The sequence below is a fragment of the Dreissena polymorpha genome, chromosome 3 (genome assembly GCF_020536995.1).
Source record: "Dreissena polymorpha isolate Duluth1 chromosome 3, UMN_Dpol_1.0, whole genome shotgun sequence".
In the NCBI taxonomy this organism is placed as follows: Eukaryota; Metazoa; Mollusca; class Bivalvia; order Myida; family Dreissenidae; genus Dreissena; species Dreissena polymorpha.
The window spans coordinates 100227033-100245081 of NC_068357.1; the positions used below are offsets into that span (position 1 = coordinate 100227033).

At 36.6% G+C, this 18049-nt stretch overlaps 1 protein-coding gene and 1 non-coding gene across 2 annotated transcripts; both read left to right on the forward strand.

Annotated features, from left to right (window-relative positions):
- The first annotated feature begins 746 nt into the window (after positions 1 to 746).
- Positions 747 to 830, forward strand: Trnal-cag (transfer RNA leucine (anticodon CAG)). The gene has a single exon. It is a non-coding gene; the product is annotated as a tRNA-Leu (tRNA).
- A 6464-nt stretch (positions 831 to 7294) lies between these two features.
- Positions 7295 to 9106, forward strand: LOC127872463 (uncharacterized). The gene has a single exon (XM_052415796.1). It carries the CDS (start codon positions 7295 to 7297, stop codon positions 9104 to 9106), a length of 1812 nt encoding a protein of 603 aa, XP_052271756.1.
- The last annotated feature ends 8943 nt before the right edge of the window (positions 9107 to 18049 follow it).

Below are 18049 nucleotides of genomic sequence, written 5' to 3' on the forward strand. Positions count from 1 at the left end.
CCGTGAACTAGGTGACCTGGAATTTTCTTTAGACCAGAAATATGTTAAATGAAAATATTCAGCAATATAATTATGGTATGTCAATAATAGATTCTTAATGTGTTTACAACAATACAATGATAAGTATTATTTTTGATTAATTTAACAATAATTATTCCACCATATTGACTAATGTATTAAGCATGAGCGCGATGATTATCGATACTGTTAATACGAGCATAATAATCGAATCAAATAGCAATGCCCGACAAACCACTAAAACAGGTTTGTTCGTACAACGCGCCTATAAATACGGATACTTCGCGTGTGGCCGGTTGACTGTTTTGTATCTATAGGTTTATGACCAGCAATATGTAATAATGTAAAATAAGCCGCGAAAACTCCGCGTAACATCCCGTACTGCGTTTATGTCAAAGGGGAGTAAAGAGAGCGTTTTATACTGATTGTAGAGAGCGAGTTACCGGTGCTTGTAATCAATGTTTTACGAATACTATAAATAGATTTAACGTCACAGTCGGTAACTGCGTTACATCCCCTATCACTTTATATCTCGGGAACCGGACACATTTTTTGTGAAGTACAAAGGGAGAAACAACCGGCTATGTATTAGTATTTAATAATATTTAATAAAGACTTATAAATTTCAAATGTTTATGTGTACATAAAACCGAGTAATGTATTTAATTTGATTACGTTCTCTACCAACAATAGGTTTTAAACTAATGTTAAACAAGCATTATATATATGTCAGGATGGCCGAGCGGTCTAAGGCGCTGCGTTCAGGTCGCAGTCTGGTTCTCCAGGCGTGGGTTCAAATCCCACTTCTGACAATACCGTTTTTGTTTATAGGAATTTTTTTAGCACATATTCATATATATACACCGAATAAAGCTTTTTTCGGTTTGCTTAAACATATGTCATGCTGCAGCTTTTGTGTATTGTTTTTTTCTTTACAATGTAAGATCCCATCTGATACTCGACTCCCCAGTCTTCCATAACAATATATAGTACGATGGAAAATAGCAGCACTTCGTTAACTTGATTTTGACACTATTACATATATCTATTATTTAGTGCAACTGCCACTTAAAAATAAAAAATAACATCGAATAATGTACATTCGCGACCTTATGTTTGGTAAAACTAGCTTGGAATAATTACAGCAAACTTCCAAATTTATTAGATTATTTTTTGTTAAAATATTGTTTTGTTCAAATTAAAATCGGTCACTCTTTAAGCGATATTCCCTGGCTGCCGTAATAGTTGTTTCAGTTGATTTCCACAGTCCTTTATTGTGTATGCCTCAGAAGTTAAATACAGGCGTTAAACACGACGTGCTTAATGTTTGTTCGACCCAAATATTGCACTATTAACGATCATATTTTAAAAGTGTAAATTATGAAGTTTGCGTAAGCGTCATTGATGATGCAACGTTTATATCAGTGTTTGATGAATGTCAACATTGAAGAGTTCATGTGCTATAAATAAAATCAATATATTTCTGTATTTACCTGAGATAACGCATATTTATTAATTTATTGTATAAATATTAGCCCTATAAGCTCTCACCTCCTGCCGGCCGTAGACAGAGTAAGCTTTAATCCATACGTCACATACTAACTTTATATAGTTTATTCGGCAGGCGTTTTGAAATACCTTTTTAGTTTAATTAACCGAGTTATGCCTAGTGGAATCTCCCATCCGTCTAAATTGGATCAATTTATTTCCAAAATTAGGGATATCTAGTATATTTATTTCTATATTTAGAATATTTCTTACAGAAATTTCTTTAAGCAAACAACGCAGACCCTGGTCAGACGCCGCATTATGCGGCGTCTCATCTGGGTCTACGCTGTTTGCCAATGTATTTTTCTTTTCTTTTTTTCATAAATGGGTTAACATTTGCATTTGTGCGGAGTAAAATATTTTTAATTACCATAGAAGCTGTAATATATAAACATGTATGGTATTTAATAGTGTGTACATGTATATCGGTCTACCTAAGTGATAGAACTGAGCTCATTTGATAGTTGTTATTTAAGCTTAACCTGAGACGTTGAGAAGCATGGGAAAGAAGTGTGCCTATTTTTTCGTTATGGTTTTAGATTGGCATAAATTTGTTTAAAAATAATGAGAGATTGTTTCAGCTTGTATTTCTGTAATCGGCATTTATGCTCATGTTCTGTAGAGAAAGAAATCGTCAAAATAGAAAGATCACTGAAATCAATTTGATAAACAAAAAATAGCATTTATAGTTTCCATAGTTTAACTTACGCTAATCCATCAATGGTACATCCTAATCTGTTTTTAAACAAAAAATCATATATACGTATTAAAAACCAAACATAATGCTGTAAAGGCCTCAGACTGATGCAAATCTCTGAATTTGCGTACCGGTACTATTTACACGACCTTTGCCTTTTCGCACTATCAATATTAAAAGACACTATTTGTGCGGGTAATTTTCCGTTACCGTCTATTAATTTTATATGGTCATCACTTTCATCATAAAACGTGCATCAATGGTGTCTAGGTTTTTTATTCGGAGCCCTGTCTGCTGTGTAACCATATGGCCACTGCATGGGAACGTAAGGCGGGGGTTGGGCGGCGGCATATATACATGTAAATCTGTAGGCATTATCTTAATTTTTAGCACGACTTATGTTTTATCAGATTTTAGTGGTACTCACATGTAAATCTGCCTGATGACAGATTGAGTTCCCTTTAAAAAAATTCCTATGTATAATGTATGTATGTGTGCGTGTATATATATATACATACATGTATATATATATATATATATATATATATATATATATATATATATATATATATATATATATATATATATATATATATATACATGTATGTCATGTGGGTGTGCGTGTGTGTATGCTTACATATGCAAGTTTATGTTTTAGTTAAAATTTTAATTTCTTAATGTGTAAAGGATTTGTCTCTTAAAACTCTGTACTGAGTGGCAATACAATTGTAATATAATGAATGACTCGTTTGTGTATATAGCTGTTAAACATGTGTATTGAAGAGACGTTAATTAACTATTAAACTGCATACGGACGACTTCGTTCGTTACCCATTATAACAGTTCTTGACACAGTTCATTGGGCGCATTCATTGTGGAACAATTATTTCGTGTTCTTCAATTATATTGCATGAAGTATCCTAGGTCGTCGCTGTACACAAATGCAGCTAATTGGATCTGAAAACAATAAAAATTGTTGAATTATAAATGCTGTTGGCGGCTTCAGTGTTACAGTTTTGAAATAAATACGAAGCGAAACTTGAAACTAGTAAAAGTCAATCTGAACGCATCGGACAGTGGGCTACACCACAGACGATCGCCGATATGGCGGAATTGTCCGAGGTGTCCCGATTGTAGTAAAAGTATGCGGAAAATAATATCTACCTACCAGTAAGACTCGACCTAGACAAAACTTTGCCATCGGCGACTGAACCAAAAGTTTACTGATTCATTTTGAGCTGAATTTGTAAAAGTTAAATAATCTTAATATAAATGAGTCGTGCTCTGAGAAAACTGGGCATAATGCATGTGCGTAAAGTGTCCTCCCATATGAGCCTGTGCAGTTCGCACAGGCTAATCAGGGACGACACTTTCCGCTTTGAGACATTTCGTTTTAATGTCTCTTCTTAGCAAAACCCCAATTTAGGCGGAAAGTGTGCGGACTGCACAGGCTAATCTGGGACGGCACTTTACGCACATGCATAAAGCCCAGTTTTCTCAGAACGCGACTCAAATAGACAACGTTTTTAGTTACAGATCTTAGTGACTTCTTGCAAACTAATTCGCGATAATTCGTGCAGGCTTCAGTATTCCAGACAATATTCGTCTTTGAGCAAATACCGACCATTTCGTTCTCGTGGTATTCGAGCTTAAAACGACCAGGAAGACGCTTTTCGTGTTCAGTATGCGTCTAACAACAGTTGCGAAAAAACCTGTGGTATTGCGCGTCTGCCTCGATAGTAATGTTGGTGCAAACATCATTTAATCTTCATTATGATCTCAAGTTTGAAACATTCATTCAAACAGGTTCCGGGAATGGCCATCCATGTAGGCGCTATCGGTTTCTATCAACATTATTCTTAAGTCGGAGCGGTTCGCTTAAACGTCCATGAACTCTAAATGAAACTCGACCATGCGTAGTCATGGGGAATACAATTACACCGTTGGATCGATAGATTTTTTATTTTTTTATTTAGCCTTTTCGATTTCGTAAAAAAAGTGCTCTTCGTGTTCTAAACAGTACAGGTTGTGTAACAATAGCTCGATTGCTTTTCGGCAGGTTTCCCCTCTGAGAACCCCGCCACAGATTGCTGAGCCCACAGTACCCCATTGTGCCGTCATCTGTGATCGCAACTCAATTTAAATGTTCAGGCGGTTAAGAATAATTTGACCATCGACATTATTTTTATACACAGGGGATGAGACAATAGCAGCAGAGCGGAGAAGCCTTGCACCGTGGGACTATGTTGATACTCCTTGACAATAGCCGTCCTTTCCGTGGCACTTATATAAGAATGACGCGTAAACGTTTTGAAGCATTTGGCACACGCACTACGTCGTCCGCGAACTACGTCGTCCGTGTTAGCAGAATGTCGCAATACGCTTTCATCACGCACACTATCTCCCGGGCTTGAATTTAAGAAGCATCGTTTATTATACGCAGAATGTCGCAATACGCTTTCATCACGCACACTATCTCCCGGGCTTGAATTTAAGAAGCATCGTCTATTATACGACTAAGAAAACGCTTCATGTTAGTAATTCTCATAAAAAGTATGGAATAAACAACGACCAACACAAGAATGAGTCACAATTCAAGTTGATAAAACTATCGTTTTATAAACGAAAAAAGAACATGTGTCAGGATAAAATGTACATTGTACAAGAGGCCAATGCCCAATACAGATTTTCCTATTCGCTATCAATAATTCAAATTCAATGAAGCCCAAACATGTTATCAATAGCATGTATTAACCGAAGAGCTGTGTTCTCTTTATCCAGCCTGGTATTGTTTTATTATATCGGATTAACCACTGGGGTATTGCAATCAAAATAAAAGAAGTAAGTTCTCACACTTTCTTGGGGCTAATCCCAGCAATTTTTGAAATCGGAATGCCAGCAACGTATTTGTACAGAGAGATGACTGTTTGAATGCCTTCAAACTCGGTTTTTAAGTGCTGCGTCTTGATCAACCGATAACTAGTGATGGCATCGAATACATATATCGGTATTCGAATATTCGCAAATCCATTCAATCGAAAATTTGAATATTCGCATAAAACGGCTGAATTGATTTAACTTCTATTTCTCAGTTTCGTATCCGGTAGGGATAATAAATATTAATTGATACCGAAAATTGAATATACAATTGTGGTGTTGAGAACTAGAAAGAAAATGTAGCTGAATTGTTAAATCAAACTTTAAAAAAGCCTATTTAGACGAAATATATCAGAAAAGTGTGAAACTTGTTCTGTGTTAACTTCCATTGTTTTGTAAGTTATATCCGTTTGCTGAATACGAGGCTGTTTATTATCGTTGCTATCGAATAAGAGTATCGATGTCGGCTAATACTATGACCGATACTGTACTCGGGCACAAATAGAAGGAAAAACATCATGCAAAAGAATGTTATTTAACTTTAAGATTTTAAAGTAACGAAAGCATGTACGTGTATATGAAGAAACATATTAATAAGGCATGCACAGTACACGAAATATTCAAGAACAAATATAAGGAAACACATAATGTCATAGAATTTTATTTTTATTTGAAATTTTAAAATAACGATATCATGTACGTTTATAAAAAGAAACATTTTAATGTCTTTTTAAACTGTGATCACAGAAACTAAATTATTATTCGCCAGTCAATTGAAGCCCTTAATTGGCACCTAAATGAAAAAAAAGCATTTGTTTATTAATAAATGTTCATTTTGGGATATAATTTTAACAAGACCAAATAAGAAACTGTTATTTATTATTATTATTATTATTATTATTATTATTATAGTCAGTCAGTCAGTCAGTCAGTCAGTCAGTCAGTCAGTCAGTCAGTCAGTCAGTCAGTCAGTCAGTCAGTCAGTCAGTCAGTCAGTCAGTCAGTCAGTCAGTCAGTCAGTCAGTCAGTCAGTCAGTCAGTCAGTCAGTCAGTCAGTCAGTCAGTCAGTCAGTCAGTCAGTCAGTCAGTCAGTCAGTCAGTCAGTCAGTCAGTCAGTCAGTCAGTCAGTCAGTCAGTCAGTCAGTCAGTCAGTCAGTCAGTCAGTCAGTCAGTCAGTCAGTCAGTCAGTCAGTCAGTCAGTCAGTCAGTCAGTCAGTCAGTCAGTCAGTCAGTCAGCCAGCCAGTCAGACAGTCAGCCAGCCAGTCACTCAGTCAGACAGTCAGTCAGTCAGTCAGTCAGTCAGCCAGTCAGCCAGTCAGCCAGTCAGTCAGTCAGTCAGTCAGTCAGTCAGCCAGCCAGCCTGTCAGTCCTCTGGGTCATAAAGAAGTGTTTGCGTGTGTTGACTGCATGTACTCATTAAACGAAACCATTCAACCATTCAGTTCATTTTACAGTATTTCGCCTCTAGATATGAAGTGTTGATCAGCGTGAATATGTTTTCCATATTCACATGTATTGAGTTCTGCTTGGGGACGTTTTGAGATCGTATCGCAGAAAATCACGTTTACGAAATTGCTGTACACCATTAAGCTTAGAGGATGTGTGTAAGATTCCCATAAACTTCTATTTTATAGCTGACTGATGGAGTTTTACAACAGTTACGTCACGCATCGTTTCATATCATAGTTTGTTATGGTTTTTTTGATTGAAAATAAGCAGTTGTGCTCATTTCATAATTTGGAATATCCAGTCAGAAATATTGTTTCTGAATTATAAACCGGGCGTAAATCGTGTTAGGATTTAGGACATGGCGAAGTGGCACGTTATTGGTCAGGAAATTCTGAATGGTTGCTAAACCTTTTTTATAGCCTTTTATATTAACATTTGATCAAATGAATAAAATATATGGGGTTGAGTGTGACACCTTTTCTAAAAAACAAACACTAATTAAAACCAACGCTATCAAATAAACGATAATACAATAATACCTCAGTGTTCGTGCTGTTCACTTCAATCAGCGGGCTACAATGAGGCTTCGAACGTTCAAACGTATTATTTTTGGTTCTTTATTCGGGATTGTTGTGATTGTATCATTTACGGACATCAGCTTTGTTCCTTCTGGAGTAATGCATACACCGTGTAATATCCAGCCAATGGACCCATGGGACGAGTCGTTGAAGCCATATTTAGTAAAACCCAAGAAGCTGGCGTGTTCGGACAAGTTTGATCTGTTTTATTTTGATTATCACGGGATATTACACGTAAACGAGAGTGTGGCGATGCATTACAACATTTTGCACGAAGAACTGAATTGTGCGTATCAGCCAATCAAGAGACTAGATGGAGATTCAGAGGTTGTGTTTGCTGACAAAGTACGATTCTCGTTACCAACGGCAATAAAAAGCCACGTTTTTCGGATAACATGCCATCATTCTATGACGCAGAAACTTGTGTACGATATGACCCACTTTAATCCATTTTGGAACGAATATGCTAAACTGAAGAAAACTGTAGGGCACGAGACGCCATCCACACCAAGTGTGCTGTTACTTGGATTAGATTCTGTGTCGAGGTCCCACGCAACACGGAATTTACCGAAATCTTTAAATTTTCTACGAAACGAGATGGGAGCTTATGACTTTGTTGGGTATCGAAAAGTTGGCGAAAATACATACCCGAATCTTGTTGCATTGCTTACTGGAAAAAGCCATAGTTCGTTCCCGTTTGTCACGAACAATTGGGCATATGCCGATTCACTGCCATTTTTATGGAAAGAACCATTCATGAAATCTGTTGCCACTGTCTATTCGGAAGACCGAGCTGAAATTGCGGCGTTTAACTACATTAAAAGAGGTTTCGAGAAAGTACCTACGGACTATTATTTTCGACCTTATAATCTTGCGCTACATAAATTTCAGCCTGTTTTAAATGAACAACTCCCAAAACCCGACATGGACTGTTACGGGTATAGGAACTATTTTGAACTACTTCTGCAGTATTTCAAGTGTTTTTTACAAGTCAACAATTACAAACGCAAATTTGGAATAATTTGGAGCAACCAAGTAGCGCACGAAGAATTTACTGCCTTGAAACGAGGTGACGAGTCTTTACTCGAGTTCTTAACGTGGATGAAGAACAATATCAATATGCAAAACACCATACTTGTCATTTTAAGCGACCATGGTTACCGCATAGGCGGCGCTTCATTGACTCACATCGGTCGAGAAGAAAACAATAACCCATGGCTTATGATGATAGTTCCTCCCCATTTGAAATCAAACGTCACCATTGAAAGAGCTATACGGAAAAACACCCAGCGCCTTATTACACCGTTTGATCTCTACCAGACTATTTACGATATACTTAAATATGGGAATGTACCAGTACCAGTTCATGGTAACGACGTAAAGCCGTCATTGACACGAAGAAATCTGTTTCACCCAATACCTTCATTTCGCACATGCACAGACGCTGGTATACCTGATTACTACTGCACATGCCATGAGAAAACAATGGTTGCCAACAATTCTGAACTTGTAAAGGATTTGGCAAAATATATTGTTCAAACAATAAATGAAATAGTATCAGCGAACGAAAACTCGTGTGCTACATTTACACTCCTTAAAATCAGGGAGGCCAGCGTTGTGTATTCGCCAAAAGATAAGCTCAATATACCAACAAAACTCGCAAATGCGTGGACGTCGATTGGATATTTCGGCAAGCTTCTGCGGTCTGAAAATGATTTAGACCAATTAACAGGAAGGTACAATATAATGTTCATGGTGTCACCCGGAGACGCGGTATTTGACGGGTTAGTGGATTTCTCGCAGTTTTCTGACGACGCTGAAAGAATGACAATCATTGGACAGCCAACCCGACTGGACCGTTATGGTAACCAGTCACATTGTGTGGACCAGCTGAGTCTGAAACCTTATTGCTACTGTACTGACCTCATAGCATCTTAGCACAGGTTCACATCGAAAACCAGCGGAGATTACAGAAATACATAACAATTATTTATTGCGTGGCACGATCGTATGCCGCGAGTTCTGAGAACCAGATACCGATTCCTGTTCATAGGTCCAGTGCACGTTTAAACACTATTTGAATTATTGCACGTAAGATACAATATCTGATCTAAGTTAACAAATGCTAACTGTAGGTTTAGTGTTGTTTTTTTTTTAAAGCAAACGCTGTGTAAAATTCAATTGTACTATCGACTGCTCTGCATGTATTGAAAAATGTAAGCTACATGTAACGGGACACATGCAAACTGCATTTATGTCCAGAATTTAGTATAAAACTGGTGTATCCCTCTAGCCGTTTTTTTAAAGATGATATTGTTTCACACTTAACACGCAGTTAACATCGTTGCAAAATGCACTGCTGTATCCTTTTTCATAAAACCCCACACCGAATAGGAATTGTGTTTATACCCTATTCTTACCTATAATAAAGTCGGGTGAATTACCTGTCAATGTAAATGGGATAGCGTTTTGTAGATTGCACGTTTTTTGTTTCGAACAAGATATATCTTTAAAACAAGAGATGTGTTTGTCAGAAACACAATCCCCCCTAATGCGCCGCTTTAATTTTTTTTTACCTTTGACCTTTCACCACTCAAAATGTGCAGCTCCATGAGATACACATGCATGCCCAATATCAATTTGCTATGTTCAATATTGCAAAAGTTATGAAGAAGGTTAAAGGTTTGGGACACACACACACACATACAATAACAGACAGGCCAAAAACAATATACCCCCGATCTTTCGATCCGGGGGTATACAAATATTATCGGCGCATTTACTGACTTTGAAATAAAGATAGAAAATTGACGTTTCTCAGTTAACAAAAACAAAGGTTTAACCCATTTATGCCTAGTGGACTCTCCCATCCTTCTAAATCGGATCAATTTATTTCCAAAATTAGGGATGTCTAGTATATTTATTTCTATATTTAGAACATTTCTTAAAGAAATTCTTTTAAGCAAACAGCGCAAACCCTGATGAGACGCCGCATCATGCGGCGTCTCATCTGGGTCTACGCTGTTTGCCAATGCCTTTTTTCTAGACGCTAAGCATAAATGGGTAAACAGTCGCATTTCAACCGCATTGCATGTGTGTAATGAATTGCACGTATATTAAACCACATTAAAGTGTTCGTAGATACAAGTTTTACTACCTGAGATCACATCAGATGTGTCCTCTCATGGTTTATTATGAATTTATTTCCTCGTAATCGAATTATACGGTATGTTAATATTTGATCGAGACACAGTTTTCTTTCCACACATTAAAATAACACTTTTACATCCGCGTCACGCAAAAAGACTGCGCGGATTTGCATGCTGAGCTGGAGCTACACTGGCTTGTATACGACCCATTTTTGCATGACGCGGGTCTTTAAAAAACCAATTGCGTTATGTAAATAAAAAATCAAACCACGATACTTTCCTATAGAAAATTGAAATCACACTGTGTTATTTAAAGCAAACTGGCAAATGTTGGTAGCATATTCTGGATTGCATTCGTCAAACATGTGTGGTTAGAGTAATTAAACGATTTCCTTTCTATCAAGGACACTACTATTTCGGTAGGTTTATCTCCCAATACAATACAGATGGCATTTACCGATAGGTTTTTATTCATTTCTTTCCTAAAATTCGTGTTATTTGATACTGGCGGGATATTGTCCTCAAAATTTATTGGACGCTTACAAAGGTCAGCTAAGGTGAAAAGATGGGTTTACAGCTGCGCCGAAAAATATATACCTTATGATCAGGCGAATCGGGTCGAATTTCGACGAATTGGCGCATAATTGGCGCGCTGCATTTTTTTCGGAAAATCATCAATTAACGTATGAAAAGTGACCAACCACATATTCTTGTTTTATTCCACACTAAATTCAAATGAAGTGTACACAAATTATAAATTGTACTGATGTATGGCAGTAAAATATGCACACGGAAGACATCCGGATTACACGTGATTGTATATTTGCCAGGGCCGTACCCAGGAAATTTTGACTGGGGGGCCCAAACGGGGAGGGTTGCCCCTCCCGAATAGATTTTTTTTATTAGGCACTGTTCAAGGTGAATTTTAATGCATATAAAAACATTATTTTGTGCTATAAATTAATGGATATATAACAAGTAAATCAGCACTTTTCTGAAGTCTAAAGCATTAACCATTAGATCAGTCTATAATGTATGTCACGCTCCAGGTGGGGGGGGGGGGGGAGAGTAAGAAAGTGTGACAGTTTGTGACATGGGGGAGGGGGTCAGGCCATGTGTGATGTCACTCATTTATTAAAAAAATATATGTCTAATCTATTTATTATTTCTTTAGTAGAATTTTAAAATAATTTTTTAAAAATTGTGAAAAAATTGAATTAGTTTTATGTCAAAATAAGACGAATTGCTTATCTCCTGAAGGTCTTGTTCGAATGTTTAAAAGCCGGATCTCACTTGCTTGATTTTGCGGTGGTAAAATGATAACCTACATTAACTAGTGGGCTGGGTTTATCTGCCAGTGATTTGCTGATAACATTAATGTGTTTATTAACAGAAACATGTGTTTGAGCAGACAGCAATTGGTATAGTGTTGAATCTGTATTTACATGTAAACTTGATTAGAGTCATCCGCTAACTATTGGCTGAGAGAAGTTCATAACCTTTCAAGTGGGGGGTGCTTAGCATTTACAGAGAAATTTGAATTTCAAGCAGACAACAAAAAACTTTTTTCTGTAAGTCAATAACTATATAACTTACAACCACCAAATTACACATACATATTGTATGTATACTAAAGTATATGTATGTCAAATTTCATTGGAAAATATTAAATACATACTTAAATATTTTGAAAATAGTCATCTATATTTTCTGCTGTTTACATACCAGTGTACAACTGAAAAGTAGACATTTTGTGACTTTGTGGCCCTTTTATACTGCTTCTCTGGTGTAATAGGCAACTTGGCTGGGCCGGCTTATTCAATAGGCACAACCTCCACACATATTTCAATGACGAAAATAATTTATTGGACTGTTCCATTTTAGTTAGTAAAGGGTTGAGAGAATATCTAAATTATAATTTCGTTTTTATTAGAGGTTAACACGTGGATAAATATTCATACTGTCCATCGTAACAACCCTATAGACGAGTTAACGCGTGACGTCACACGCACCTGCAAAGTTTAGACTCCGCCCACTGGTTGGCAAAAGAGGTGCAATTTATATAAGCGTATATAGAGAAGGTTGACGAAATCTTCGTTTTTAATGATAATCATGCACAATATCAAATATAATTTTACTAATTATGTCTGAATAAAACATTAGCATGCAAGGAAATGCATCTTTGGTACGATTTTATTGTTGTTATTATTATTTGTTTTTACTGACAACGAACTCGGGAGTGGAGTGGAACACAATCTAAGAGCTCGGTATGTGGTTAAACAAAAATCTCTACTTGGCACTTCATCGCAACCTTTTATAGTTAAAAACTTCTCAGAAATTGAAATTCTTTCAGAATGAATTAAATTTAATGAACGAAAACAAATAAGGATAAAAACAAACAACGAATAGGTCAATTGTATGCGACATAGGGTAACTGATTTGAACCTTTATGTGTCTGGAAAAACTTACCTTCTTACACATTCAATAAATTATTTTATTTAATGTAATTGTTTTATTTAATTGTTCACACTAATTTTGGCACTCTTTGTTGCAGCATTTATATCCCGGTGTATAATTGCACCTTTGTTATCACAAACCGATTATCTCGTTATGATCGGATACTGTCCAGACAATTACAAAGAAAACATGGTGTCATAAACCCAGGGACCTACACTTTGACCCCTGCATAAACCACATGTTGCAGACGAGTGTCTGGTCAGTAAACATAAGTCACGATACCTCTATGTCATCTCTTGGCATATTGAGCAATCATTTAATATAAAGAAGTGAAACTCCAGCTGCTGGAGCAGTGTTGAATTTTCATTAAAAACAATTCTTAAAAAATAATAAAAACACAATACCGCCACCAGCCTCTGAAGGCTGAAAATATAACAACATCGAAGATATGTACGGGGATACACGCTATTGCATCCACGCAGCACACATCAAACTGTTGTAAGCCACATTTTAAAGCTAAAAATACTGATAAGTTATTTTTTTATGAAATATTTTAACATTTTAACAAAAATGAAGACATTTGTCGGAAATGTATTAACTGGAACGAGTGTATATATTTATTAGCCAGTTAAACTTAATAATACATTGTTTAATAACTATACATTTAAATATTGTGCAATTTTACTGCTATGCAATTAAGGTATTTAACGGGTGGGATCCAGACATAAGCCCCCCAGGACAAAACCCCCCCAATGAAAAAATGAACATTTGGACAATTGCCCCCCAGTAGAAATGACGGGTAGGATATAAGCCCCCCAGTGCTTATTTTGCATCTGGATATTTGCCCCCCAATGCTTATTTAAGACGTGGACATTTGCCCCCCAGTGCCTACTTCTAAATGACATTACTCGATTGAGCAGATAATCATGTCCAGTTATCACCACCTTTTAATCCTTTTTATTGATTAAATACAGAAGCCTTTAATTTTCATTAACAAGTATATTTTCAAAGCCACATGTCATACCTTTAACAAGCTGATAATCCTTTTGATTGATTAATTAAAAAACAATTCAAATTCTTTAAGATGTTTGTTTTACCTAAGATTAGGCAATTGAAGTGAGTTTCTGGACCTTTTTTATTTCGAATTATAATGATCCAAGTTTCTATGATTATATATTTAGGAGATATGAAATAATACTGAATCCAAATACAGAGATATACTAGTCTAATGGAAACAACATATGATATTAGCACTGGGGGGCTAATGTCCACTTCTAAAATAAGCATTGGGGGGCAAATATCCAGATGCAAAATAAGCACTGGGGGGCTTATATCCTACCCGTCATTTCTACTGGGGGGGCAATTGTCCAAATGTTCATTTTTTCATTGGGGGGGGGTTTTGTCCTGGGGGGCTTATGTCCTACAATCTTAACGGGTACCGGCAAAAGTTAACTCCGCTATTATGTGTAAAGATTGTACATTACTGCAGGGTCCGAAACACGATCATGAACATAAGCAGTCACAAAAGGGGCCGTTAGATAAATTAAATATATGCATTTATCATAAAATGCTATATTTTTATCACTCCTTATTACTAATAGAGATTTCAATATACATGCAAAGACAGTTACATTTGCGTAATTAATATGCAGGGTTTTTCCGTTTGTATGGTAAATTGAATTTATATTCATTCGATGTAAACGAAACGTAAATTCATTCAATGTAAAAGAAAATTACCCCAATATTAAAAAAAGTACTGTATTCCGCTTTTTAGGGCTTTTTTTTTAATTGATTAAATGCACCTCTGACTCTATTGATCGCTGATGAAATAAAACACTATCCACACCACTTAAAATTATAATACAATTAAAATATGTTTTATTAGTGTTTAAATATAATTTATTCAAGTCTTATTATCAGAAAGAATACGGCTAATTTATTGTTTTGTTTTGTGGAATTGTCAGTATTAAGTCTTCCGATCACGTTTACTCTATGCTAATAACTACTTCGTATTTTTATGAAGAGGAAATTTTATTTGTGAATATACATTTATTTGGTACTAAATATGCTATATTTGCACTTTTTTAAAAAGAGTTTTAATGTTTATTTCGTTTTTATTATCAATTTATTGACTAAACAAAAGCCCTTTATACATGTTTTACGTTACTGTAACCAGTGTTTTTGCCAACCAGTCAGTGCGCATGCGCGGAAAATCCCGAATGTAAACAATAACAATTAACTCGTCTATAGTCATAAAAGCTTGTAATGTGAAAGTTCTTTTACCGGTAAGTGAAATTTTAATACTGTTTAATAGTGTATTGTGTTTTAGATTAAATTTGAATTTGGTATTCATTTCAGAAATCTACAACACAGTTTTCACAGAAATGTATAATAAGGTTTTACTCTAGAGGAGGTTTGAATTCAAAAGACAAAACACTATTATCGTTCAGACCTACGACCCTCTGTATCAGTTCCATCCATTCGCTGTTTCTCTTTCCTCGTCCAATCAAAAGACGTGTTACACCAATCATCAAAAGATGAAGCATTGAGCACAATGGGTAACTGACAGTTTGGGGATGTGTGTAATTTAAGGTAATAAGAAAACATAGCCTAGGGGCTTATCTCCACTGGCGAGTAAATTAGCGCTAATCCCCTTGTGTATCAGGGGCAATAAAAACACATCTGCGCATTTGTATTGCGGGGAAGTGTACTGTGGGCCCTTTCATGTGAGAAAAATTTGCAGTTGGCCCATTATTAAACAAGAGCACCGCCTTGCGGGTGCAGACCGATCATCTATTTTCTTTTTAAAGGTGAAGGGACTCTCAATTTTAATCACAAAGGAGCACTGGGGGCTGACGAGGTCAAAGCGTAGTCCGTTTCGCTACGACGTCGAGTATATGTTTTACTACGAAAACATTGTTTAAATACACATGACATCGAGAACGGATTAGTCAAAAATTGTGTTTAAAACATGTAAGATTATGATTTTGTAATAACAAAACTCTGAATTTAAGCACAATGTCATTTCATAGGTCTGTTACATCAAATTATAATCCAAGATGTGTCTGGTTTATGCGGCTAAACATGAAATATACCGCTGATTTATCAAACCGAAGTCAAGTTTCACTTTAAAAAAATGCAATTAAGGTTTACAACTGTGTTTAATTGATACAATTTTACAATTTCCATATTGATCTATGTATTGTTAAGCCACTTGTGTGTTTAGAAATGTGTAGGGTGACCCAACTATCAGAAATAAAGGCTAAATATTATTATAAGGCATGATCATGTCTCTGACAGTATACGAATATGCCTCGCTACGACAACGCTTTAGCGTGCATGCGTTTCTCACAGAAGACGTATTGGTTATCTCTCAAAGGCAAAATAAAAAAAACAAACTAATACAGAGTCATGGAGTGGCTGGTTGTTTCCTTTGAGACAGAGGTAGTAACAACGGCACAACATGATCCGAAGCGCACAGTCGACATGGTAATGCACATTATTATGATATAATTACATTCACGACTAGGCCATAGGAAACGATTAAAATCGAACATCCATATATAAGATGACAGTTGAGAGTCGAGAACCTAATGTCGTCGGTCTCAATAAAAATGACGCATCTTCACCTTGTGACAATCCCATATACGTTCATTTTGATAGAGACCGACGATAGGTTTTCAGCATACGGTACTCTTTATCAAATGACATTCGTTTCTCGTTATCCCCAACTCGCTTATCTCGAAACTCTGCTTATGTCAAAGTAAATCCCATGTCCCAACTTCGATCATTATTTATCTCATACGGATTTTTATTGTATATATCAAAGCGATTTTCTTGAAAATCGGTTATCGTCAACTAATTTTGAGGTGAATTTCCTGTTCGTATACATGATTGTACCTGTAAAATCCACACCTGCAACAGCCGTAAGGTGTGGAAAGTAGGACCCCAATGGCACAAATCCGCAATTGCATAATCAATATATTGTTGTAAAGGTGTGGCAGTGGGTTTCTGTCACAGGTTATTGTTAACTGCCAGGGGTTTTTTTTTAGAAAAAGGGGAAGACGCTGGACGCTGGGTAAAAGGGGAAAATCGAGCGCGAAAGAGACATATTTGGGGAAAAAATAAAAACTGTTCATTTCAATGTCTATAACTCACCTACAGACTTAAGGGGTTTTTTTTAGAAAAAGAGGCATGTCTCTGACCTTTTTGTTCTTAAACACATGAACAAGTATGATATTAAAGTCAAAGTCCTAAATAAAGTTGCAGGTGTAGATCTAATAATGGGAAATGTTTTCAACTGGGGCCGGGGAACGATGTCAATATTATGATTTCAATTTTATGATGAATGGGTTGGCGATCTAGATCTGCTACAGTATTGGAAGGGAAAGGTGCGGCAGCTGCCGATTGTATACTTTCACTTTCATACTAATCCGACAGTATTAATCGATGTTGATTACATGTACCTCCGAAACCTGCTGGGTTTCAACGGTTTTTGATGATTCATTCTTTAAAAAATGCGTCAACGCAATTAATATTTTCCGAGTCCGAACGTTTTATTTTGTTCGTGTATGAACGCCAATTGTGAGACTTTTTTTCTGTTTTAACGTTTATATCTTGGCTTTCACATAACCCGGATGAAAATTCGACTGGTTTCCGGTAATTAATTGACGAAACACCCTTCTCGCGCAATCCAGTAAAATAGTCACATGATTAATACGATTATTTGCCCGGTTTCCATGACGTAATATAAGAGCTATATATAGAATCACTGGGATTCCAAGATTTGAGTGTTCGTCGGGAGAGAGAGAGAGAGAGCGAGATCGTTGTACATGGTACAACTTGGATAAGTGTCGACTTCCCAAAAGAAAAAAAAACATTTCTTTGAGGTAAAATATTATATTTTGGTGAAAAATTATATTTTTGGAGGGGAAATGGTATTTTTAGGGGAAAAATTCTGGTAGGGGAAGACGCCGAATATCGGCGTCACTTTCTTAGTAAAAAAAAAACCCTGACTGCGTACATGACGGCCGGTAAATTTACCTCGTGTTACAATGCGGTTAAGGCCCAGTCTCAATATGATGCCGGCGGAGCCCCAGTGCGTGATCAGGCATCTACCGGGATGAACTGGGGCCCTACCGGGATGAACCGTGGACTACCGGGGACAACCGGGGCTCCACCGGGAAAGTATTAAAATGTTTAATACCTCCGGGATGAACCGGGAGTCACCGGGTAGGACCGGCAGCGACCTGCGTGGCACCTGGAACAACCGGGA